Source organism: Pristis pectinata, chromosome 7 (genome assembly GCF_009764475.1).
Source record: "Pristis pectinata isolate sPriPec2 chromosome 7, sPriPec2.1.pri, whole genome shotgun sequence".
NCBI lineage: Eukaryota > Metazoa > Chordata > Chondrichthyes > Rhinopristiformes > Pristidae > Pristis > Pristis pectinata.
Window position 1 is genome coordinate 87,049,063 of NC_067411.1, and position 27,100 is coordinate 87,076,162.

At 38.5% G+C, this 27,100-nt stretch overlaps 1 protein-coding gene across 2 annotated transcripts in view; it reads right to left on the reverse strand.

Moving 5' to 3' along the window:
- mcc (MCC regulator of WNT signaling pathway) overlaps nt 1-27,100 on the reverse strand; it is a 114,112-nt gene that overhangs the window by 38,331 nt on the left and 48,681 nt on the right. For both annotated transcript variants that reach the window (XM_052019542.1, XM_052019540.1), the window contains exons 4-6: nt 19,070-19,183; nt 12,573-12,715; nt 8,043-8,185 (exon numbers count right to left, since the gene is read on the reverse strand). In XM_052019542.1, the coding sequence (XP_051875502.1) occupies nt 8,043-8,185; nt 12,573-12,715; nt 19,070-19,183 (400 nt within the window). The remainder of the gene's footprint in view (nt 1-8,042; nt 8,186-12,572; nt 12,716-19,069; nt 19,184-27,100) is intronic.

The window sequence follows — 27,100 nt, forward strand, 5'->3', positions numbered from 1 at the left end:
GACAGGATCACATATCAAGGACATCTCGGTGATTGCTTCTTATTTGTCATTTTCATAGTTGATGACTCTCACCCCCAAATGCAGTGATGGATTTGGACATAAACTGACATTGGTAAATAGTATGTTCAGAAATTAAACAGCATATGTGTATGTGTTTATAGCTTTACAGTGATGCCAAGACAACAGAGGGAGTGTTTAATCCTTAACCTAGCAGCAGCAATTTGCTAACCCAGTCATCTCCCACAAAACTGAATGCGTTCAAGGTCCACTAGCTTTTTTCCTTAAGGCTAAAGGATAGAATGCCCCTTTTTCGGTTGGGCATTCTGTTCTACAAGATTAAATTAGTACTACTGGACAGTTCAGGCAGGATCCGAAGAAATAAGTTACAGAACCACAAAGGATACAGCACAGGAGGCCATTTGGTCCATTCAGTCTGTGTTGACTATTCAAGGGCAACTATGCTGGTCGCACTCTCCCATCCCAACCCTTTATGCGACAAAAATGACCATACAACCTTTCAGTCTGCTCCACCATGCAATATCATGGACCTCACTTCCCTGTTGCTGCTGTCTCCCTCCTTTCTGAATTCACGTAATGACATGGCCTCCACCACCTTGCGTGGTAGAAGATTCCACTGATTCATCACTGAGTGAAGAAATGTCTCCTAATTTCAAATCTAAACAGCAAACACCATATCCCAGTTCCAGACTTTCCATTCTTCAGTTGCTGTGAGATCCCACTAATCTATGGGTCTAATTGACATAATATCCCCTTATAAGTCAGTCCTACCACCCAATGAATCAGTCTAGTTAACCTGCGACCCACTCTCTCACCACGAGAACATCCTTCCTCAAACTTAAACACAAACTACAGATTGGGTCTTATCAAGGACTTGTACAGCTGCAGCACGACATCCTCACTCTTGTACTTAGATCCTTCTACCACAAAAGCCAGCATACCATTTGCCTGGAGACACAAGAGACTGCAGATGCTGTAATCTAGAGCAAAAAAACAACTGCTGGAGGAACTCCTAGCAACCAAATACTTGCTTTCACAAACTAGTGTACAAGGTTACCCAGGTCTCATTGCACCTCCCCCTTTCCCAATCTATCAGTCAGATAATAATGCTTTCAGAACCTAACTGGATAATCTCACAATTATCCATGACATACTGTATCTACCATGAATTTGCCCCATCACTGACCTTGTCTAAATCACACTGGAGCTTCTTTGTATTCTCTCCAGTTTTGTGTCATCTGCAAACTTGAAATTCATGCATTTTGATCCTGCATCCAATTACGTTGTGTTCCCTTGCCTTCCTCGGGAAGGTCTTTGATCACTGCCATTGCTCTACAGTCCTAAATGAGACAGATGGTAACTAGCGCCACTTTTCTCTGGGTGATATTCCTAGCTGTCCTACTAGTGTCACACTTGGAAGTCATGATGAAAAGTTTGATGAGGCATGTAGTACATTTCTTAGAGGATAAATTGGGAGGGGAACTTTTGTTCCTTTAGCATCTGCTTCATGCCTGTCTTGTACTGAAAAGTGCAGGATGAATTGTCATTTTAAAAGCTGTGGTCCAACTTACTTTCTTGATGATCTTTCTGTTATCAGCAAATTTAGCAATCCTACCTTTGGTGCCGTCATCTATGTCATTTATATAATTTATAAAGTGTTTAGGCCCCAGGTCCAATCTCTGTGGCATACCACTCGTTATGTCTTGCCAACAAGATAAAGACCAATTTATTTCTACTGTTTCCTAGGTAACCAATTTTCTATCTACAATGTTATCACATGCCATGAGCTTATATTTTCTGCAATAACCTCTGATTTGCCACCTTATCAAATGCCTTCTGGGAATCCAATTGTGGGAAATATAGGAAACATTAAGAGCCGAAACAATGGAATATCCTGTGTTTTGTCTTCCTTAGTGAGATATGGTTCTTTTCTCAAACTTCCTTCTGTGCCCATCCCAGAGGGGGAGGTTGCAGGGAACTGGCCTTCAGATTCATTTACTTCTCCATTTTCAAATTACTAACAGTGCAGTCTTTTGCACTCCATTGATCATAACATTTCCACAATGACCAATTTTTTTTAGTAACCACATCCTCTTATCAAAATTTATATCTGGGCCCCTTTAAAACCACTGCACAACTGCTCCCCCAGCACAACCTTCAGTTCCACTCCATTAAGTGCAAGGGACACAGACTTAATTGAATATAATGGTGAACTAGATTAAAGCCTCTGGCAATGAGTAACTGAACTATTCAAATCATAATATAAAAACAGAAAATGCTGGAAATACTCAGCAGGTCAGGCCACATCTGTAGGAAGAGAAATAGGTAAATGTTTCAGGTTGAAGAGCCTTTGGCAGAACTGGGAAGGAAGCAAAAGGAGCTTAAGGAGGTATGGATGAGAGGGATAAACTAAGTTAGACTGAGGTTGTAAACAAAAGAATGTAGGATTTGCAAAATGCAGAGCAGGAAGACATGCCCAGCAGGTCAGGCAAGGCACATCCTTCCCTCTCAGAGGGGAAATAAAAAAGACTAAAGAAATTTGGCATGTCCCCTTTGACCCTCAACAATTTTTATAGAAAGCATCCTATCTAGATGCATCACAGCTTGGAATGGCAACTGCTCTGCCCATGACAAGAGACTGCAGAGAGTTGTGGACACAGCTCAGTATATCACAGAAACTCCCCTCCCCTCCATGGACCGTCTACACTTCTTGTTGCCTCAGTAAAGTAGCCAACATAAAGAGCCCACCCACCCCGGACATTCTCTCTTCTCCACCCACCACCACCGCCCCCCCCCCGGCCCCCCTCGGGCAGAAGATACAAAAATCTGAAAGCACGTACCACCGGGCTCAAGGGCAGCTTCTATCCTGCTATTATTAGACTACCGAATGGTCCCCTAGTATGATAAGATGGACTCTTGACCTCACAATCTACCTCATTATGGCCTTGCATCTTATTGTCTGCCTGCATTGCACTCTCTTTGTAACTGTAACACCTTATATTCTGCATTCTATTATTGTTTTCCCTTGTACTACCTCAATGAGCTGACGTAATGAAATGATCTGTATGGATGACATGCAGAACAAAGTTTTTCCACTGTACCTCAGTACATGTGACAATAATAAACTAATTTAAAATAAAACAGGGAAAACAAGGTGAGCCAATATCATGGATGGGCAACTGATGGACAAAAATCAGGTTACCTGAAATTGTAGAATTCAATATTGTCCCGAAGGCCGCAACGTGCCCAGACAGAAGTTGAGCTGTTCCCTCAAGCTTGTGTTGGGCCTCATTGTAACAGTACATCGGTCACAGACCGATTGGTCAGAATGGAAGTGGGATGGAGAAATAAAGTTGCAGGCAACGGGAAGCTCAGAGTCACCTCCAGGGACTGAACGCAGGAGCTACACAAAGCCATCACCCAATCTGCATTTGATATTTTCCCCCAGAGGTGGTGCCTCAAGGTGGCTGTATCCATCACTAAGGACCTTCACTATCTGAGACATGACCCATACTCAATGATTCAGAATCAGCTTCTTCCCCTCTGCCATCAGATTTCTGAATGGTCCACGAACACTAGTTCATTATTCCTTTTTTTTGCACTATTTATTTCTGTAATTTGTAGTAATTTTATGTCTTTGCATTGTCCTGCTGTTACAAAACAACACACTTCACATCATACAAATCAGTGATAATAAATCTGATTCTGATTGTAGAGGAGACCATATTGTGAACATTGACTGCAGTACATTAGTACATTCCCCCTCCCACCCTCAAGAAGTGGAAGACATGCCCAGCTGGGCATGCCTTCCTGTCCTTCATTTCTCTACTCCTACATCCTTGTGTCTAAATTTCCATCCTCCAACTGCTTCTATCCACTCACTGACCAGATAACTTTGTTTACAGCTTATCCCCATGGTCACTGGTCTTACCCTGTCAGAGATAACCCCTCCCCCCACCTTCCCTGCAGTTTCCCTTCTTTTGCCTCCTTCCCAGTTCTGAAGAGAACCTAACGCTTTAACTCTTTCTCTTCCCACGATGCCATCTAACATGCTGAGTATTTCCAGCATTTCCTGTTTTATTTTAGATTTCCAGCATCTGCAATATTTTTGGTGTTCAAATCATACTCATTTTCTAAAACTATTCACTGTTACAAAGATAATCCCAATCCATTAGTCTTCTTCAACACTTTAGCTGGAATAAGCATGAGGATCTCAATACTATTGGGCCATCTGGTTAGTGGCCTCTGCTGCTTCTCTCTCTTCCCTATCAACTTCATCAAGCCGAACATCCTCTAAGGTTTTCCACATTCATTTGCTGTAACTTGCATCATTCTCCAATTATTCTCATACATCTGATCACGCTCTCTCCAAGTTCATTTCATCCAGAAGACCAGCTTCTGCATCCTTGGCTTTATTCCCAATAAACTGCCCAATTTCCCTTCCTATTCCCATGGTAACTCAATTTAATAGCTGTCTTCAGAAGTCTGTCCTTCAAATCTGCCCTCTTCACACAATAAAAAATTATTCCTGACATGTTGCTGACTCGTCTTTCACCAAATATTTGGCAATTGCCTCTTTAAACTGTTTTGTTACAGATTTGCTTGCCAATTTCAATTCCAATTTAGAAATTGGATTTGAAATTTAACATGTTTTCCTAATTAAGAAAACACTTCTCTTTGCCCAGCCCTACAAACTGTTGAACTTATTGCTCTTTTGGCTTGAATAAATTCTTAGAGCACATTCTTGTCTGATAGGCAAACTGCTTAGTTAAAATTTAAATTTGTTTTTTCCCCACCCCCACCCACCAAGCTACAAAGAGAAAGTGCTAGAAATGGTTAGAATTTGTTAAAATTAACTGCCGTATGGTTACTGTTGGGAGAAATAAAACATCAACTATTTTCATTTGATTAGTGGTCTTCAGTGACATCTAGCACCATAGTTTAATCTTTAGAAAAATATATCCTTTCTCAAACTATAACATGTTTAAACTTTGAAAAAAAGTTAGGAGTGGTACTGTTAATCCTTCGCTTAAATTTGAGGAAGTCTGGAGTCCATTTATTCAGTATTTCCATATGATATAAGCAGACCTTTTTCGAAGCCCTTTCAATAACCTTTGAATATAGAGGAGCGGAGCTAACGACATAATAATGTTTTTTTTAAACCGAAGAAATATCAGTCCAGCTTTTTTTTTATTTGCAGTTTTTGGTTTATTTTTGTTTAATTTGGGGGTTCTCTTTTCACATAATTAAATTTCTTTTCAAATTCTTTTGTATCATGTTTACTTAGTAAGAGATTGGGAGGTTCAGATTATATATTTTACTCCCTGTGAGTGTATATATTAACTGTTATTATTGTTATCCTGATCTCTTTGCACCATGTGTATAATCACTAATGTTATGTATATTAATTTGAAATTTAATAAAAAGATTGAAAAAGAAAAATATATCCAAGTCTTCTGTTTTTCTGACATGGTTTTTAAACTTCAAATCACTTTCTTTTCCAAGACATCAACTCCTTTTGAATTTTCTCTCATCCCACCCTATTAAACCTCTTGTTAACAGCTCAGTTTGCCTATACTCGCAATAATCTTGAAATTTTTTACCAGAATCTCACCACTTTTGTCCAGCATCTTTGATCTCTTCTTGCTTGGTGGCAGAATCCATGTGATCAGTCTTATTGCATTCCCCTGTACACCTCCATTAGTATTTTATGTGAACCAGAACAGTTCAATGGGCTTGTAGCTACCCTTCTACCTATATCCCAACACCCGTACATCACCCTCAATGTTGATGCTGACAACAATGATTACAATGAGCTGTTCAGTATCTCAAATTTGCCGTCTTGTGTCCTGCTGATCACTAGTATAGAGTTCAAATTATCACTGCTTACTGACTTTATCCACATTCAATGATAATAACCAATTTTTAGCCCAACCTCCAATTTCAGTTTTGTGTGTATCTGATTCATTTGCATTATCTGCTGTCTGAACTCTACTCTATATTGTAAGTTTAGTCACTGTATTTCTGTTCTTACTTTTCCAACACTACAGCAATGCTCAAATAACTCTAGTTCCTGGGTTCAAAAATGTAAAAGGAAACATCAATCAACAGGGATATTGGTAAACTGGAGATTTTATGTACACATAGGTGGAATGCTAAGTGATATCTTCAAGCCACAGATTTGTCCACATTACGAGTTAACCGGGAGTGCTGGCATATATCTTCAAGGTTCAGTTATACTTTAACAGCAATCCAGAGTCTGGAAGGACCATTAGAGAAACTCATCTGGCACAAGAGCAGGTCAGAAACCATATAGGATGACAAACCTTTCCACCATCCACAAAGCACAAGTGAGGAACTCAAAGGAATACTCCTAGTTTGCCTGGATAAGTTGAGTGGCAGTACACAAGAGGCTCAGCAAACTTTAATACAAAATAATTAATTTTTATTAACATTTGCCAACCTACCAATGCTGTTACCCTCTCACCTACTCAATGCTCTCCTTTATCGGGGCTACCCTCCTCCCTAGGACACCTTCTCTCTCCTTCAGTCCCAAACCCACCACTGCCATAATCAAAGAACTTGAATCTTTTATAAGATTGTTAGGTTACTGATGTTTGTAAGCATTAGAATTTCAAAATTGGGCTGAACTGCATCCAAGCTGCTGCATTCTAACAGACTAATCCTCTCCAAGGTGAATTGCTTCTGTTTCTTGAAATACTTAGTGCCTTGGGTAAGCCCTGAATAAACCCCAAACTTGGTCTTGTCAAGTTGCACAGTATGAAAGAATTCCAGATGCAGCTTGAGGGTGAACGCCGCAAGACTAAAACCACAGTCTTCAACTTAAATAATTATAACAGTATGAAGATGGCGTTGTCAGAATCAGGTTTATTATCACTGACGTATGTCGTGAAATTTGTTGTTTTGTGGCAGCAGTACAGTACAAGATGTAAAAATTACTATAAGTTACCAAAAAATAAATAAAATAGTGCTAAGGAGGAATAATAAGGTAGTGTTCATGGACCATTCAGAAATCTGATGGTGGAGGGGAAGAAGCTGTTCCTAAAACAGATTGTGGGTCTTCAGGCTGCTGAACCTCCTCCCTAATGGTAGTAATGAGAAGAGGGCATGTCCTGGGTGGTGACGGTCCTTAATGATGGATGCTGCCTTCTTGAGTCCAAGGTGGAATGGAAAAAAGATAAGTTAAGAGACAGGTCAGCAGATGAACAGTGTAAGATATTCAAACAGCTGATCTGTAACACGGAGGAGGTTAGGGATAATACTAAATTGAAAACTAGAGTACAGAAAGGGGCAAGGACTGGTGGTAGGCCAGAGGACTGGGAAGATTTTATGATCCAGCAGTGAAAAATAGAAAACTGAAAAAAGGAGAAAAGTGATTTTGAGAGAAAATTTGCATGTAATATCAAAACAAGCAGTAGGAGTTTCTATGGATATACAAATAGGAAGAAAGTGACTTAGGCAACTGTGGGACCTCTAGAGGAAGAAGCTGGTGATTTAATAACAGGAAATAAAGAAATAGCAGATATGTTAAATCAATCTTTTTCATCAATCTTCACCATGTAGGACACAGTAAATATTGCTAAGATAACCAAAGGGCTAATTTCTTGTGATGTATCTTCGGCTTGAATTCCTGTTCCTCTACCCCCTCCCTCCCCTAGGATCGGTCAAAATTGTACCTTCTCTTTTCCAAGTTATTTAAATCTTCACATTTATTATAAATATGGCATTATTAGATCTTCATGGTGTAAAGGATACAAGATAATTTAATAATACAAAATAAAAAATAAAATTGAAGTTCTGCAAACATGAAGATCAGACAATATCCATGGGAAAGCAAACAGCTAAAGTGTCAGATGGATGACCTTTCATTAAAATAGACATTGCCTGACTTGCTGACTGCTTGCAGCATTTCCTGTTTTTATTTCACATTACCAACATCCGCAGTCTAATTAAACATCTACCCTTAAAAAGCACATACTGTGTAAAACATTGTTTGGTGTTACCTATATCTGCAGAGACCATCATTGACTGGTTCTCAGGCCCAGAGACAGAGGTCTGATCCTGATCCACACTTCTGGAATCTTCGTTTGCTTCGAGTTGGCTGTGGCTAAGGTCTGATCGCAAATCTGAACATTCATCTTCTTCTCTGTGGAAAACACAAAATATTTAGGCTTACTAATATGGAAGGAGCTGAATTTAGTCCTAGACATAAAATATTGATTGAAATATTATAGTGAAAAGTCAAATTGCTATTGGTGAGAAAATAATTCTCATGCACTTTGGTAACCAGCAAATAATGTACAATCGGTCATACATATTTCAGTAGATGTACAAATTAATGAATGAATGAATGCAAAAAATTTCCATCAATTTCAAAAACAGCTCATTTTTACAAAGCTCTAAGGCAAAAAGTAAAGTGGCTATAAATATAAAATAAAAGCAGAAAATGCTCAAAATTCTTGTATCAGCCAATCCAACCTTATGAGTTTTTCCAATATTTACATCATCTATGAAATTTTTCATTAAATTTAGAGCTCTTTATCATCATTCCTTACTTAGTGCCAGCAAAACGATACGCATTTGTTTAGTTCTTGATTAATCATAAGAACTTTTATTTAAACCTATTCTATAGACACAATTACAATAATCACTCCAAATAGTCAAGGGTTTTTCAAGCTATCTTCTAATGATCAAATGACAGATTTTAGTATCCATTTGCCTGCATGCAAATTTCTTCCATTCAGCTGGGTCATATGGAAATTTATTTTGCCCAAATAGGAGGACTAATATTTGTGATGCTTTTTATAATATTGTTTACTATTGTCATTTTATTTTTAGAGTAGCCAATCAATTGCAATTTATGTGCACAAATGCAAAGTTAATTTTAATGTGTTAATTTATTAAAATAATAAAATGTTTGGACTACAGTTTCTGATTATCAGTGAGGTGCCATACTACCCACTGACCATACGCCCCAGAAATACCTTGAGTGGATCCCCGTGCAAGAACTTGTTTCCCCAAAGCCTCAGCAACAAGAATTTTCTGATGTTAATGCCAGGGGTTGGAGAGAAGGGGAGACAGGGAGAGAGTGAGATGGTGGGGAGAACAAGTCCAGTCAACAAATCTGTTGGAAAGGTAAAAATCCAGCCTGAATTATCCTGCTATCAAATCAGTTAAAAACTCATCGACCTACAGCAGGTGTCTATAGATTTGAATACAGAAATCACATTGCATGCAGCCCAAAATTGCAGGAGCTTACTCAATAAAACCACAGGATCCACTGTACCCAAAGCCTCCACTCCACAGGCTTTCTGTGAGATGAAGCAGGTTGCCAACCAAAATGCAAAAGTCATTTGAAAATAGTTTAAATGATTTTTTTTAAATGTAAGAACAGGTAAAAAGTTAGATAACAAGACTTCACACTGATGTTTCCAATTTGCTGTGGTTTAAAATGAAATAAAAATTAAAATCTTAACCTGAGCTAGCTCTTTTGATAAAGGTTAGCAACTTGATTCAAATTAATGCGGTCACTGCCTGAACATCAGCCAAAGCATAAATTCTCAAAATTTCCCTCCTCCCTCACTTGGTTCGATCTGCCCATCAAACTATTACTTACTAGCCTTGATTTCACCCCTCCCTCTCGTATCTATGTCCTGGCCATCTTCCCTTTCCACTCTCAGTCCTGATTCAGGGACTTGACCTGGAATGTTGACTATCCCTTTGCCTCCATGGATGCTGCACGACCCATTGAGTTCTTCCAGCAGCTTATTTTTTGCTTCAGATTTGTCAACATGATTTCCATTATAAAGCCATGTTACTGTGTAATCACACAGTTTTATGTCCATTGTTAGTATTTATTTAACAGTTTGCAGCATTTTCTCAGCAATGCTTCACTGTTCAACTGTATCCTATTATTCCTCTCTTCCTTCTTTCTTGAATATATGCATAATAATTTCCATCTTCCTAATGAAATGGTTCCAGAATACGGATAGTTTTGGATGATCATTAAAGCATCCGCCAACATCATAGTTCGAACCTGGAAATGCTGAATTTGTCCCCTATATTTCTCCTGGAATTTCTCTTTAGTAATATTATGGTGTGTTCCTCAATCTATGATACACTTATTGCAGCTTTTTACAGGGAAGACAAATATACAATATTTACTTAATATCACAGTAATTTTCTTATTCCCCATTATAAAATCTCTTATCTCTTTCTCCAAGGAACCTGCATCTACTTTTGGTACACACTTTCCTTTTTCGATTATAGTTGTAGGAAGCTATTAATTGTATCTTACATTTCTTGTTAGTTTGCATATTCTTCCTCTATCAACTTTGTGGTCATCCTCTGCTGGTTTCTATAGCTCTCCCAAAGGCTGGTCATGGCACACATCAACTCTGGCCACCCAGATAATCTCAACCCACTGCAATTCACCTACCGCCGAAACACGTCCATGGCAGATGCCATCTCCCTGGCCCTACACTCACCTCTGGAGCATCTGGATAATAAAGGCACCTACATCAGACTACTATTTATTAACTACAGCTCTGCCTCCAATACCATAGTTCCAAGCAAACTCCTAGACCTGGGACTAACATCTCTCATTGCAACTGGATCCTTGACTTCCTGTCCAACAGACTGCAAATCAGTAAGGACAGGCAGCAACACCTCCGCCACGATTATCCACAAGGCTGCATCCTCACTCCCCCCCACCAACCCTGCTTTACCCCCCACTCATGACTGCATGGTCCAGATTCTGCCCTAACTCCATCTACAAGTTTGTAGATGATACCACTGTAGTGGTCCAAATCTCAAGTAACAATGAGTTAAGGAAGGAGATAGAGCGCCTAGTGACATGGCGTCATGACAACAATCTTTCCCTCAATGTCAGCAAAACAGAAGAGCTGGTCGTTGGCTTCAGGAAGGGGGTGGTGCACACACTCCTGTTTACATCAATGATGCTGAGGTCGAAAGGTTTGAAAGCTTCAAGTTCCTAGGAGTGACCATCAGCAATAGCCTGTCCTAGTCCAACCACGTAGACGCCACTGCCAAGAAAGCACACCAGCTTTCAGGAGACTAAAGAAATTTGGCGTGTCACCTTTGACCCTCACCAATTTTTAATCAATGCACCATAGAAAGCATCCTATCTGAATGCATCAAAGCTTGGTATGGTAACTGCTCTGTTCGTGACTGCAAGAAACTGCGCAGAGTTGTGGACACAGCTTAGCACATCATGGAAACCAGCCTCCCCTCCATATGGACTGTCTACACTTCTCGCTGCCTCGGTAAAGCAGTTGACATAATCAAAGACTTCATCCACCCTGGACATTCTCTCTTCTCCCCCTTCCATCGGGCAGAAGATACAAAAGCCTGAAAGCATGTACCACCAGGCTCAAGGACAACTTCTATCCCACTGTTATAAGGTCATTGAATGGTTCCCTAGTACGACAAGATGGACTCTTGATCTTATGGCCTTGCAGTTTATTGTCTGCCTGCGCAGCACTTTCTCTGTAACTGTAACACTTTATCCTGCATTCTGTTGTTTTCCCTTGTACTACATCAATTTAAAATAGAGGGATATGTGAGAGGAAGGGGTTAGATAGTCTTAGGAGTGGTTTGAAGGTCGGCACAACATGGTGGGCCGAAGGGCCTGTATTGTGCTGTATTGTTCTATGGTTCTAATGCACTGTTGAAATGAAATGATCTGCATGGATGACATGCAAAACACAAAGTTTTTCAATGTACCTCAGTATATGAGACAATAATAAACCAATTTACTAGTCTTGCCAAAATTATAAGCCTCGTTTAATTTAATATTTGCACAATGAGAGGCAATGATCAATCAGCACTGAAAATGGCAGCATTTGGCAGCCCTGTGAGAAAGACGGAATTGGACAACATTGGGCATGCATCTTACTCCATTTCCCATGAATAGTCTACAAAGTCTCTAGGTCATTAAGTATAATCAAGGATGAAGTGGGCAAACTTAGAACAAAAAAGTGGATTTGATGATTATGGAGATCAAATGGGAAAATGAAGTCAAGGTCAAAGATTGTATCAGCCATAACCTTATTGAATAGTACAGCAAATTCAAGGTGTCGTTTAGGTTTCTGTTCCTTTTTCTTAGGTTATTGTTCCATGTGGAATCAAATCATAAATAGTAATTGTTCACAGAGATGTAGTACCTAAAATGAATGGCAATAGAAATCAATGATATTCCTGTGCCATCTGAGGGAGCAGAGCTTCCAGCTAGTGAAAATGCCTTTCTTGTATGTCAATGCAAGTTTCATAAACAACACTGTAGTCCTCAAACTAGCTAATGGAATGCAAAAAAAAGTATCACATATTTCAGATACGACTTGTTATTCAACTTCAAAGTTTCATAGTTCTTGCATCACACCAACACAACAGAATCCACTCAGCAAAACTGAAGAGAAATAAACCGAAGAGCAATAAATATATGCTTATGTACCACCAAAATCTGAAAGCAAATTAAAAACACAAAATTAATCTGATATTCTGATACAGCTTACCTTATTGTTGTTCCCTGCAGCCTGTCAATCTTCTTATTTAGCTCTGCAATTATACTATGAAGTTCAGTAATGCGTTCTTCATAGCGTAGCGTTGTCCGTTCCTGAGAATCTTCATGTTCTCTCATCAGATGAGATTGTTCACACTGAAAAGACAATTACCATGGAGAAAAAAAATACATCAAGGTTGCCCTTTACTAATATACTAATTAACTTTTAAGGCCAACTTTCCGATCAACTAATCCTGAATCCCAGCTACTTCAACCCACAATCAGAAAATAACGATCCAGAAATATTTTGGTTGAGAAATTCTATAACATTCCATAAATGTGATTCAGTTTTGTAATTTGCCTCTTAGTTTTATGTACTTAATCCAATAGCCCTATTTAAAAGCAAAATTTCTCATGAGTTACTTACAGAACATTGCTACCAGAGATACCTAATTAATAACTGTAATTACATTTCAAGAAGAATTCAATACCATGCAGTACCTTTGGACATCATGCAATGCAAAGGGTAGATTTGAAATATGAAACTTTGCTTCACTTGCTTCTGAGTAGTATTTCAACAAGAGTGCTAAATAAATCCAAGATGTTTCCTCATAAGGCAAAATATTTTATACTTGTAGAGTGTCTATAATATAGATGAATTATCAAAGAGTAAAGAAATAAAACAAGCCACATTGTCATGCTAAGTTTCAAGAGATGGCAAAACATTTCGTTGAAAAGGCAGATTGTTAGTTTTAAAAAAAAATTTGCATATTGTTAGTTTTAAAAAAAAATTTGCAGGTATAGAGAAAAGTGAAGATAGCAAATTCTGAGGAGATAGAGATAATTTAAGAAAACTAACAAATTAATCTCCAACTCAGCACTTTCTTATCATTGGAAGAAGCTGCCCAAGTCATAGTGACAGAGCAAGAGTGTAATATAAAGGCAACGTTCTGGATAGAAGCAACTAAAAATAATGAACAAAGTTCATTTTGTAAAGAAAATCTTCAATAAATCTTGCTCTCTAATCTTAAGGGGAGAAAATGGCTAATGGCATTTGAGGCTGCCATACACAGCACTGCGAGCAGAATGTAAAATTGGCATTGCCTGTTGCTCTGCACAATTGCTGCCTTTAATATTACTTGACACCAAAAGGCCTGATAAAATGAACTTCAAGCATGAAAACCATCTGGCGGTGCTTATAAGCAAGGTAAATTCTACCAGTAAGTAGTGGAAGTCATTTGAAAACTAAATCTGTGCTGAGGTATTTTTAGGAATGGCAGCACACGAGCTCCAAGATTTTCCAGAGGGTGCACTGGACGTTTTGCTACATAACAGCAGGCAATACTAAGGAACAACAGGAAGATAAGTGTGCTTACTTTAACCATCAACGACCATCAATCTAACTCCCATTTCCTTTATTTCAGGTACACAATAACTGGTGTCTTGCCAAGCAATGGAGAACAAACTTTGGTTAACCTTGCACTGGGAACCACCAATTCATCCACCTGTGTATTTAGGAGGACAGAATAGGAGGATCGGGAGGTGGTTAAACAGCAGGCGGAAACACAGAGGAGCCAGAACTGAGGGAGTTGGCGGTTGGAGTCAGAAATGATAGGACATCTGTCAACTCACCACAGGTTGCAGGAATGATTGAGGTTGCAAACTATCTGATCACACTGAAGTCTAGGTAAAGACTTTGACAGGTGCAGTGATACAAGAAAATGTATTGAATTTATCCAAACAAATGCTTGATGAGCTTCAAAATCTGCCAGAAAATCTGTGTTCCTTGTCTTTTACAATATTTTTATTGAATCCATGAAAAAAAGTACATGCATCAAGAAAGAGAATAAAAATACTACTGAATGTTGTATTAAATCATACTTAGATTACAATACTCTAAATTAATAATCATATATAGAAGTTAGTTAATAAAGGAAAAAAATTGAAATATTTTATTATAAAAAAATCTACTCTCACTACCAAAACCCGAAGCCGTTAGATGGAAAACAAAACAAGGAAAAGCCTTTAAAAACGTAACCGTGTCAGCCAATATCTGCGTTGTAGTCCCCAAATCAGAGATTTTGAAAATAATTCAAAAAAGGTCCCCACAGGGTTTGAAAGTCTAGGTTAGATTCAAAAACTGAACAGCAAATCTTCTCTAGATTCAAGTATGACATAACATCCTGTAACCATTGAGCCTGAGTAGGCAGAGTAACTTCCTTCCATTTACGCAATACAGCTCTCCTGGCTATAAGAGAAATAAAAGCCAGAATATGTAAATCAGAAGCCTTCAAAGTTATATCTTTTTCTCCAACAATCCCAAATAGTGCAGTCAGAGGATTAAGTTTAAAATTTATTTTGAAAAGTACAGAAAAAGTATGAAAGACCTCTGTCCAATATTTTTTAAGACTGACACGTCCAAAACATGTGAATTAAGGAAGCCACTCCATTATTACATTTGTCACAGTAAGGAGATATATCAGAATAAAAACAGGATAATTTATCTTTAGACAAGTGAACTCTATGGACCACTTTAAATCGAAGGAGAGAATGATGAGCACATAATGACGAAGTATTAACCAACTTGAAAATTTCATTCCAAGTTTCCTCAGAAATTGACATCTGCAAATCTTGTTCCCAAGCATTTTTAATTTTATCTAGTGGCACCTTACTCATTCCTAGTAATGTCATAAATATTAGATATTGAGCCATCCTGAAAAGGTTCCAAATTAAAAATTACATCTAATAAATTCTTATCAGGACTCAAAGGATAAGAATGTAATTGAGATCGAAGAAAAGCTCTAATTTGTAAATATCTAAAAAAAATGAGTTTTTGGTAAATTGTACTTGGTAGACAATTGTTCAAACAAAGAAAGGTTTCCTCCAACAAACAGATCTTGAAAACAAGTAATACCTAATTTGTCCCATTCCTTAAAAACTACATCAGTCATAGAAGGTTTAAAAAAGTAATTAAAGAAAATGGGACTGGACAAAGAAAATCTTAATAAACCAAAATATTTTCTGAATTGTAACCAAATCCTCAAAACATGTTTAACTACTAAATTATCTGTTAGTTTATTTAATGATATTGGAAGTGAAGAACCAAGCAAAGAGATAATAGAAATTTTTTTTTAACAGAGCTAATTTCCAAAGAGACCCATACTGGGCGAGCCTCTTGATTAATGTAATGTAACCAAAACATAAGATTTCGTATATTGACTTCCCAGTAATAAAATTTAAAATTAGGTAAGGCTAAACCTCCGTTCTTTTTAACCTTCTGAAGGTGAACTTTATTTAGTCTAGGATGTTTATTATTCCATAGATAGGAAGAAATAATTGACTCAAGAGAGTTAAAGAAAGATTTAGGAATAAAAACAGGTAAGGCCTGAAATAGATATATGAATTTAGGTAAAATATTCATTTTAATAACATTAATTCAGCCAATGATATAGAAAGGGGAGACCAACTTGATAAAACACTTTTCACATAGCGCAGTAAGGTAAAAACATTTTCTTTAAATAAATGCTTTAATTTTTAGTAATTGACACCCCCAGATAGGTAAAATGATTTCTTACAATTTTATAAGGAACGTTAATAGAACATAGAACAATTACAGCACAATTCAGGCCCTTCGGCCCACAAAGCTCTGCCGAACATGTCCCTACCCTAGAAATTACTAGGCTTACCCATAGCCCTCTATTTTACTCAGCTCCATATACCTACCTAACAGTCTCTTGAAAGACCCTATCATATCAGCTTCCACCACCGTTTCCGGCAGCCCATTCCACGCACTCACCACTCTCTGAGTAAAAAAACTTACCCCTGACATCTCCTCTATATCTACTCCCCAGCACCTTAAACCTATGTCCTCTTGCGGCCACCAATTCAGCCCTGGGGAAAAGCCTCTGACTATCTACCCTATCAATACCTCTCATCATCTTATACATCTCTATCAGGTCCCCCCTCATCCTCCGTCGCTCCAAGGAGAAAAGGCCGAGTTCCCTCAACCTGCTTTCATAAGGCATGCTCAGCATTCCAGGCAGCATCCTCTGCACCCTATCTATGGCTTCCACATCTTTCCTGTAGTGAGGCGACCAGAACTGAGCATAATACTCCAAGTGGGGTCTGACCAGGGACCTATATAGCTGCAACGATACCTCACGGCTCCTAAATTCAATTCCCCGATTGACGAAGGACAATACACCATATGCCTTCTTAACCACAGAGTCAACCTGCGCAGCCGCTTTGAGCGTCCTGTGGACTCAGACCCCAAGATCCCTCTGATCCTCCACACTGCCAAGAGTCCTACCATTGATACTATATTCCGCCAACATATTTGACCTACCAAAACGAACCACTTCACACTTGTCTGGGTTGAACTGTATCTGCCACTTCTCAGCCCAACTCTGCATCCTATCTATGTCCCTCTATAACCTCTGACAGCGCTCCAAACTATCCACAACATTCCCAACCAATATTAACTGGTACCAAGTTATTCAGAGGTAAAAGTTCACTCTTGTACAAGTTCAATTTGTAGCCTGAAAAATGACCAAAGCGAGAAAGTAAAGAAAGCATAGGAGGTGTTCCTTGTCAAGAACTCTGGAGGAATTCAAGATCAACTTGCACAGGCCTTCATGCAGATTTTTGAAGCGAATCACATTCAAAATAAAGCTTCTGTATGATGCAACCTCTGATGGCTTGTGTCACAACTTCTAAAGATCTGAGTGCTGTGCTGGAATCTTAGATAATTGCCATCCTGGCTGTTGATACCAGTTCAAAGGTCATCACAGCAGCTCATCAATTGTTTTCCAACAAGTCAGCAAAACCAAAATGCTACTGTGAGAAAAAGGCATTGGCTCCACAGAGCATGAGCCTGCTTTAATGTCAAGTGACAGCATTCTTGCTACCACTCCTGCCAGTCACTGAAATAAAAGCAGAAAATGCTCTGCAGGTCAGGTAGCATCTGTGGAGAGGACAACGGAGTTAATGTTTTATCAGCACTGAGAAAAATTAAAAATGAAACTAAAATGTAAATTAAAGCAAAAGGGAGGGACAGAGAGAACAAGTGGGAAGGTGTTTGACAGGCGGAGATGAGAAGACGCAGAATGCCACAGTGCTGTTGCTTGCTGTAAGGAGGACTCTCGAAGTATTTCCAGAGGTGATGCAATTTAGAGATAACAAATGAGATCAGAAGTACTAGGAGGGGAATAAAATAGTATGGAAATATTAACCCATGTCCTGACCAATACCTATCCCCCAATTATCATTAAAACACTTCAGTTTGCTCAAATCACACTGCTGTTCATGAGAGCTTCTTTTACTGAAATTTGTTCCAGCATTTCATTGATTACAAGAGTGTCCATACTTCAAATATACATAAATAATTGCCAAGTACTTAGGACAAGACAGCATCACAGCTAGTAAAGCTCCTACCTCTGATGTCTGGTGTGGTGTGAAGGTTACATGTTCACCCTGTGACCACGTGGGTCCTCTGGTTTCCCTCCACATCCCAAAAACATACCAGTTAGTAGGTCAATGGGCCTGTAGTGCGTGTGTGGGAAATTAATGGGAATATGGGGAGAACAGGTTACAGTGAAAATGGGATTGCTCTGTGAGTCAGCATAGACTAGATGGACTGAAATGGCCTCCTATATCATAAGGAAATATAGACATAATGAAACCGTGAAAGCAGAATATAATGTAACTAATTTTCTTTTTCACTGCAGACCCATTTGGCACAGGTGCATGGATTTCAAGCTAAATAGCCACCTTTGACTTATCCAGGTAGGCCAAATACAGATGCCACAGAAAACTACTGTAGAAAGTAGTAATTGCTTCTGCCAAGAACATAAACATTCTTCTACATGATGTACAGCCTTTAATCGAACACCACCTACAAACCAGAAGTGAGATTCCTTTCAATTTATATAAATGGCCATACTTTGCTCTAGTGGGAGGTCCTTCATTTTTAACATATGTTCAGCTGCATAAAATTAAGATAGGAGTAGGTTAGTGGATGATTTGAAAAAAGCAGCAGTGACATATGGAAAAAATCATTTCACTTTGAATCTTAATCTGTTTTCTTTGCATATTCCGGGCAGTTGTTAAGTAGGCACAAACTTTAACATATGGTGCCCTGCACATGTCCCTTTGAATATATGTCCCAGGTACCATTTTCCACCAATAAGAAGTCATGCAGGGCCTTAAAAAAACACTATGCTATAAATCCCATTTTGTCCATTTTAGTGAGGTACTTGCTGAATGCCCTTCATTACATAGAAAAATTTATGAAATTAAAAATAAATGCACGTTATTTCATGAAGACAATGTGAATTTTGTATGGAAATTCTGTAATAAACTATTTTTACTTCCAAAATCACATTTCTCATTAATCATTGCAGAAAACAGCTAAGTGCATGCATTGTTGGCCCCATAATTTATTGAATAGTTTGTGCTGTTACTATTTGTCAATTTTAGAGCATATAACCCATAATTTTGTTCTTGGCTTACCTGGGATTTAGCCAGCTTCTTTTCTAATAAGTCCCTCTCCCGTTCTGTATGCTGGAGTCTTTTATTGAGATCAACTATGTCTGTCTTTAATGATGCCAGAGCTGCCAAGTGTAACTGGTGAAAGAAAAAGCGGCTTTATCAAAGGTTAAATGAAAAAATCAGAAAAAAAAACTCAAGATGTTGGAAATCAGAAATAAAAACAGAAATTGCTGTAAACACTCTGTAGGTCAGGCAACATCTATAAAAGGGGAAAGACTTAACAGGAACATTAACATTTTCTCTTTCCACAGATACTGCTGGACCCAAGAACTTAATTTAAAAGGAATATAATTCTGCTTGAAGGGGCTTTTACTGTCAAAAATCTATAAATCAGAAAATCTTACGTATTGGCACATGGACTGTTCAGTGCATGTCCTTTCTTGTATAGCCTTTATACTGCTTGAAATAGGAGTTTAAAAAAAATTACATTTTCCATTTATCAATCTTCCGTGGCTGACAGTCAATACCACACAGATCCAGAGAATGTTATTGGCATCATTTAACATCTGATTGATCAATATTTTATAGAATGGTAGAGTCAGAGTCAGAGTCGAGTCAGAGTCAGAGTCATATCAGAGAAACAGCCCTTTATGCTACCACATCAACGTTGATTTTTCAGACAACCTCGACCCACTGCAATTTGTCTACTGCCAACACAGGTCTACAGTGGATGCCATCTCCCTGGCCCTACACTCATCTCTGGAGCATTTGGACAGTAAAGACACCTGTGTTAAACTATTGTTTATTGACTATAGCTCCGCCTTCAATACTATAATTCCAAGCAAATTCATCACCAAACTCCGTGACCTGGGACTCAACACCTCCCTCTACAACTGGATCCTTGACTTTCTGACCAACAGACCACAATCAGTGAGGATAGACAACAACACCTCCAGCACCATTATTCTCAACACTGGTGCCCCACAAGGCTGCGTCCTCAGCCTTCTACTCTACTCCCTATATACTCATGACTGCGTGGCCAAATTCTGCTCTAACTCCATCTACAAGTTTGCAGATGATACCACTAGGCCATATCTCAAATAACGAGTCAGAGTACAGGAAGGAGATAGAGAGCTTAGTGACATGGTGTCATGACAACAACCTTTCCCTCAATGTCAGCAAAATGAAAGAGCTGGTCAATGACTTCAGGAAAGGGGGCGGTGTACATGCACCTGTCTACATCAATTGTGCTGAGGTTGAGAGGGTTGACAGCTTCAAGTTCCTGGAAGTGAACATCACCAACAGCCTGTCCTGGTCCAACCATGTAGCTGCCACGGCCAAGAAAGCTCACCAGCACCCCTACTTCCTCAGGAGGCTAAAAAAAATTTGACATGTCCCCTTTGCCACTCACCAACTTTTACTGATGCACCACAGAAAGCATCCTATTTGGATGCATCACGGCTTGGTATGGCAACTGCTCTGCCTGGGACCACAAGAAACTGCAGAGAGTTGTGGATACAGCCCAGCACATCACGGAAAACCAGCCTCCCTGCCATGGACTCTGTCTATACCTCTCACTGCCTTGGTGAAGCAGCCAGCATAATCAAAGACCCCACCCACCTGGGTCATTCTCTCTTCTCGCCTCTCCCATCAGGCAGAAGATACAGGAGCCTGAGGGCACATACCACCAGGCTCAATGACAGCTTCTATCCCACTGTGATAAGACGATTGAACAGTTCCCTTATACAATGAGATGGACTCTTGACCTCACAATCTACCTTGTTATGACCTTGCACCTTATCGTCTACCTGCAAAGCACTTCCCTGTAGTTGTGACAGTTTAGTCTGTATTCTGTTATTGTTTTTACCCTGTACTACCTCAATGCACTGTGTAATGAATTGATCTGTATGAACGGTATGCAAGACAAGTTTTTCACTACCTCGGTACAAGTGACACTAATAAACCAATACCAATCTTAAAATACCCACCTATTCTCATCTCATTTACCAAAACTGGACCTGTAGCCTTCGATGACTTGGAGATTGAGGCGCTCATCGACATACTCCAGAGTCTCTGCCTCCTCTGCCACCCTCTCAGGCAGTGTGTTCCAGATTGCAAACCACTCTGGGTGAAAAAAAATCTTCCTTCGACCTCCTCTGAACTTCATGACTTGCATCTTAAACCCTCTAGTTTCAGACACCATGACTAAAATACCTTAAATATTTTAAAACCAGACAATTTTTCCCAAATAACTTACAAAGAAAAAAACTACAGTATTTGATCACTCAAATACCATTGACAAATCTTCTTTATATTTGAAGTCAGAAAGAATAAAATAATAAAATTTTGAATTTGGCAGTTTCTACTTGCTCAGAACGAGACCATATCATTACTGTGGATGTTATCAAAGAGAACACAAAACAATTTTAATTGACAGTCAACATTTAATTGACATGGCAGAATATTATCTTTATTACTTTGTAGTTCACGATCTAAATGAAGAGAGCTTTACTTTTTACATTTGTTCTTAATGATGTAAACCACATACATTTCCTGGGCCTAGTTGCCCTGTGAAGCTGCTGAGGCATTCTCCTTGAACTACTGTTGGCCTTGTATTGACAGCATGTGCAGAAAGTGTCATGTATGGTATTATTTATTTGATTTTTATTACAGAACATGGCTAATAAGCTGGAGCAAGACATTAACCTACCAGACACAGAAATACATAACATCAATGCATTATTGACAAGAGGAATTCCTAATATAAATACTGACTACATTAACTATTGTCCCAAAATGTTGACATAATTGCCAACTACATTAATTTTTGAGTAATCCTGTTGGGTTTTTGCAGACATGCATAATGTCTTGAATATGATTCATTCATAGTGTTATGCCCAGAGACAGGACAGAATGCAGTAATTAGGTGAAGTATGTTAGAATTTGGGAATATTTTTAAAATGGTAGTGGTTCAAAGTGATACATTCTGTGCTTAGCTTTATCTTTGCAGTGTGAATTGCAATGTCAACTTCTACCATTAACAATGCTGCAGTGTCTCTACCAAGGATACAAATGTGAAATGGGAAGTCTAAATAATTATAATCAACAAGCATCTTTAATATCGTGAAGCACCACAAAGTTCATCACAGCAGCAGTGTAAAACAAAATTTGATAGTGCAGCAATAAAACACGTGATCAAAAACCTGAGTAACACAGTGGATATTAAGCAATGTCTAAAAAAGAGGTAAAGACATGAAGCAGTTAAGGAAATGAATTCCAGAGATTACGATCTGGGCTGCTGAAGATATGGAAGCCAACAGTGCAGAGATGAAAGCCAAGAATGCACAAGCTACTAGAAATGGAAGAGTGCAGTCTTTGAGTCAGCTGGAAAAGGTTAGAGAAGGTAGGGCAAAGCAAGGCAGCAATTTAGCTAGAAAAGCTAGAAGTTTTTTTTAAAATCAAGACATTCTGGCACAGCAAGCCATTGTAGGTCAGCTAACACAGAGACAGAGACAATGGATGAACATGACTTGATAAATTCTAGGATATGGAGAAAAAAAAGTTTGGAATGAATTCACATTTGTAGAGGGGGTAAGGTCAACCAGGAAAGCACTGAAATATATGAAAGATCAAGAGTTTATATTTGAAATGAGGACACATGAATGTATAATTGAAAACAGGAAGTTTTGAGAAATATTTAGTTTACAATTAGATTTACCAAAGCACTGTTCATACTGAAAGATTTGCAATTTATGGAATTTTATAATAAGTATATAATTTATGATTATATAATTTATGGAATTTATAGAATAAATATAATTTATGGAATTAGGGTGTTCAAGTTATTTAAACACTAACAAAGGCACTGGTGTCCAGTATGCCAATAAGTCAAATTCCTTTTCCCTTTTATCATTGAAGTTCAATATCCAGAGCACCAATGTAATTGCCCATATCACAATACAGTTTCTCTTTCTACACTGCATTTTTAAACTTTACAAACCATTTTCAGAAATTCAGTGCACAAGGTAGAGCCAATCAATGGACCCCAATATTTGTTAAACTCTCAATCCCCATTGCTCTTGTATGGGCACTCTCTGATCTATTGGTAGCTTTCCTATTTTGTTTCAGATTTCCAACATCTGTAATTTTTTCCCTTTTGGTAAGATACAGCCACCAATGACATCAAATATCTGGAATTGAGCAGTTCTTGAGAGAATGAATGGGATTGCCTGCTCTTAGGACAGTCCTAAAAAAATCAAAGCAATTCTGGCTTTTGCAGCATTGGTAACAGTGATGCACTTCGGTAAGAGAAGAGGAGACAAGAGAACTAGGAGCGGTGATGAAAGCAGAAATTCTCTGATTTGTTATCACTCTACAAGGTTAACCATAGATTTGGCAGAAATATAAAAAGCAAATCAGAGGACTGAATATAAAATTTGGCTTAGCCAAATAAAATTTGACTGAATATAAAATTCGTGGATTAGACCACCTCATGCCTAGCAACTTTTGTAACTTATCAGGGATCTCTGTAAATGCTTAATTTGATGTTTTGTGATTATCTGGTGGATACCAATATGTATTTCTCCTTTCCTCTCTCAAACAGCTATGAAAGTTATGAGCAACTTAACTGGAGATTCCAAAATTCAAATTATCTGCTTTTTACTTCAAACCAAGCACAAGTAGTAAGGAGGCCAGTTATTTTGAAATATTATGTTTAAAATTTTACTGGCAAAAAAAAACTGAACAAAATGTACTTTTTGAAGTTTATCTGATACAAACTACAACTGGTGAGAAGCCACTAATGTGCCTCTTCACTATATATTCTTCCTGCCATTTTATATTTTAAAAAAACATCCAGTGTTCTAGCTCTTCAAATAATTAAACTTGCCAGAATATTTTATCAGCATAGCTGACTGAATGATACTTGTGCACCCTTGGCACATGATACCTTGCAAGAGTTCATAAACTGAGTTCAATTCAGGCACAGCTCTGGGCAAACTGTTGGGTCAAGACCAAGAATCTGGGAAAAACTGAGATGGTAAAAGTTAAAATTTAGGAAGTTATGACAAATCCATAAAGATAATCATTTGTAAATGTTGTCCAATTGCTGTAGCATGCAGTTTATGAAAAAAATTACACCCTTGAAATATTAGTGGGAAAGAGAAAATGAAAATGCTTTCCAGAAAGAACTGAGCAATTTATGTAAATCAGGTAGCCAAGCTGAGCGATCATAAAGCTGTTAAGTATCGACTATTGCATACAACATCAGCTATGATAGGGAAATATAAAACATTTCACACTGCACCACTTACAGAGATAGCTGGTATTTTATCAGTGCCAACCAAATTATGAAACATAAATTTAAAAGATCAAACTGGGCTCCACTGATATTTTGGTCATGAATTAAAACAAACCACTTCGGAAAAATGTATACTTCCTTCACTGCATTTTAAATACAAAATAACCCCATACATATTTCAATTTAGCTTGTGAAAAAATGGAAGAAGCTTTCTCCAAAAATTCAGGAACGTGTAGCTTTGAAATGTAGAATATCTGGGAATCTAATTACCTTAGTTAAGAAAGATAAAACTTAGACATTTATCAATGAAATTGCACTATTACTATTTAATACAGAGAAACTCCATTATTTTCTATTGTCAACTGCCTCAGTTGCTGCTGTTGTACTTCCTGATAATTGCATATTCTTTTCACAAAAGGATAAAGAATATTGATAATATTACATCATTTTGACTAGTTAAACAAAAATCAATAAACATACCTTTCTTCTACACAATGTGCACTCACCGACTTCTGCCTCTTTTGCAGATGACTCGCTCATAAATTGATCTCAGGAATGCAGGCTTCGTGATGTAATAAATCTCAATACAGCAAAGGACTAAGCAGCTCTGAATGCCTGCTTTGCTAGTGATCACAATGATTATTAACCATAAATCTTTTTCTTGCCTTTTAATTCGAGGCCCAGTTTTTTTTAAGTCTGAACACAATAAGCACAGCTGCAGTCTTCCCTGCAAGATAAACGTAACTGTACATTTATAACCAGGAAAAGGAATGCAGGAATCGAGATCAAACCGTGCCATTGATGAACATCAAGTTAAAATTGGCAGACATATAATGCAGGACCTGTTAAAACTTTTCTGAAGTCCTGGTGTACTGTTACTTTCAATTTAATAGCATTTTATCTGAGAGATATTTAATTCAATTAACTGAAAAGACTGGTAACTAAAACATACGAATTTCTACATGCGGTGCCAGAGGACTGGAGGATAGCTCATGTTGTTCCATTGTTTAAGAAAGGCTCGAAGAGTAAACCGGGTAATTACAGGCCAGTGAGCCTGACATCAGTAGCGGGTAAATTATTGGAAGGTGTTGTGAGAGATAGGACATAAGTATTTGGACAGCCAAGGGTTGATTAAGGATAGTCAGCATGGTTTTGTGCGTGGTAGATCGTGTTTAACGAATCTTGTGGAGTTTTTTTGAGGAGGTCACTAAGAAAGTAGATGAAGGTAAGGCTGTGGATGTTGTCTACATGGACTTTAGTAAGGCCTTTGACAAGGTCCCACAAAGGAGATTAGTTCAGAAGGTTCAGTCAATGGGTATCCATGGAAAGGTTGTAAACTGGATTCGAAATTGGCTGAGTGGGAGAAGACAGAGAGTGGTTGCGGATGGTTGTTTCTCAGATTGGAGGCCTGTGATTAGTGGTGTTCCTCAGGGATCTGTGTTGGGGCCATTGTTGTTTGTTGTATATATCAATGATCTAGATGATAATGTGGTAAACTGGATTAGTAAATTTGCCGATGACACTAAGATTGGAGGTGTAGTGGACAGTGAGGAAGGCTTTCAAAGCTTGCAGAGGGATCTGGACCAAATGGAAAAACGGTCCAGAAAATGGCAGATGGAATTTAATGCAGACAAGTGTGAGGTGTTGCATTTTGGAAGGACAAATCAAGGGAGGACATACACAGTAAATGGTAGGGCACTGAGGAGTGCGGAGGAACAAAGGGATCTGGGAGTTCAGATACATAATTCCTTGAAAGTAGAGTCACAGGTAGACAGGGTTGTAAAAAAGGCTTTTGGCATCCTGGCATTTATAAATCAAAGTATTGAGTATAGGAGTTGGAATGTTTTGGTGAGGTTGTATAAGTCATTGGTGAGACCAAATTTAGAATATTGTGTGCAGTTCTGGTTGCCGAACTACAGGAAGGATGTCAGTAAGATTGAAAGAGTGCAGAGGAGATTTACAAGAATGTTGCCAGGTCTTCAGGAGTTGAGTTATAAGGAAAGATTGAGCACGTTAGGACTTTATTCCTTGGAGCGGAGAAGAATGAGGGGAGATATGATAGAGGTTTATAAAATGATGAGGGGCATAGACAGGGTTAATGCAAGTAGGCTCTTTCCACCTAGATTAGGAGAGATAAGTACGAGAGGACATGGCTTTAGGGTGAAAGGGGAAAGGTTTAGGGGGAACATTAGAGGGAACTTCTTCACTCAAAGAGTGGTGGGAGTGTGGAATGGGCTGCCATCTGATGTGGTAAATGCGGGCTAGCTCTTAACTTTTAAGAGTAAATTGGATAGATACATGGACGAGAGAGGTCTGGAGGGATATGGGCTGGGGGCAGGTAAATGGGACTAGCCGAATAATGTTTCGGCACAGACTAGAAGGGCCAAATGGCCTGTTTTCTGTGCTGTAGTTTTTCTATGGTTCAATGGTTCTAATTGACAATTAAACAATAGAACTTTTTCTAATACCCAAAAATAAGAGACTTTCATGTCAGTATGAAGAAGCAAAGGAATCTGGAGCAAGAATTAAACTGCTTGAAGAACTCAGCGAGTCAAGCAGTGTCTGTGGTGGCAAGAGATGGTTGACATTTCAGACAGAGTGTAGAGGGAAGGTCGTCAGTATATGTAAGTGTGTGGGAGGGGTGAGACTGAAGCTGGTAGGTGATTAGATGGAACCAAATGAGAGGGGTGGGGGGACGTAGAAAATGATGAGCAAATAGAACCAGGTACAGGGAAAGGTGAACGAAGGATGGC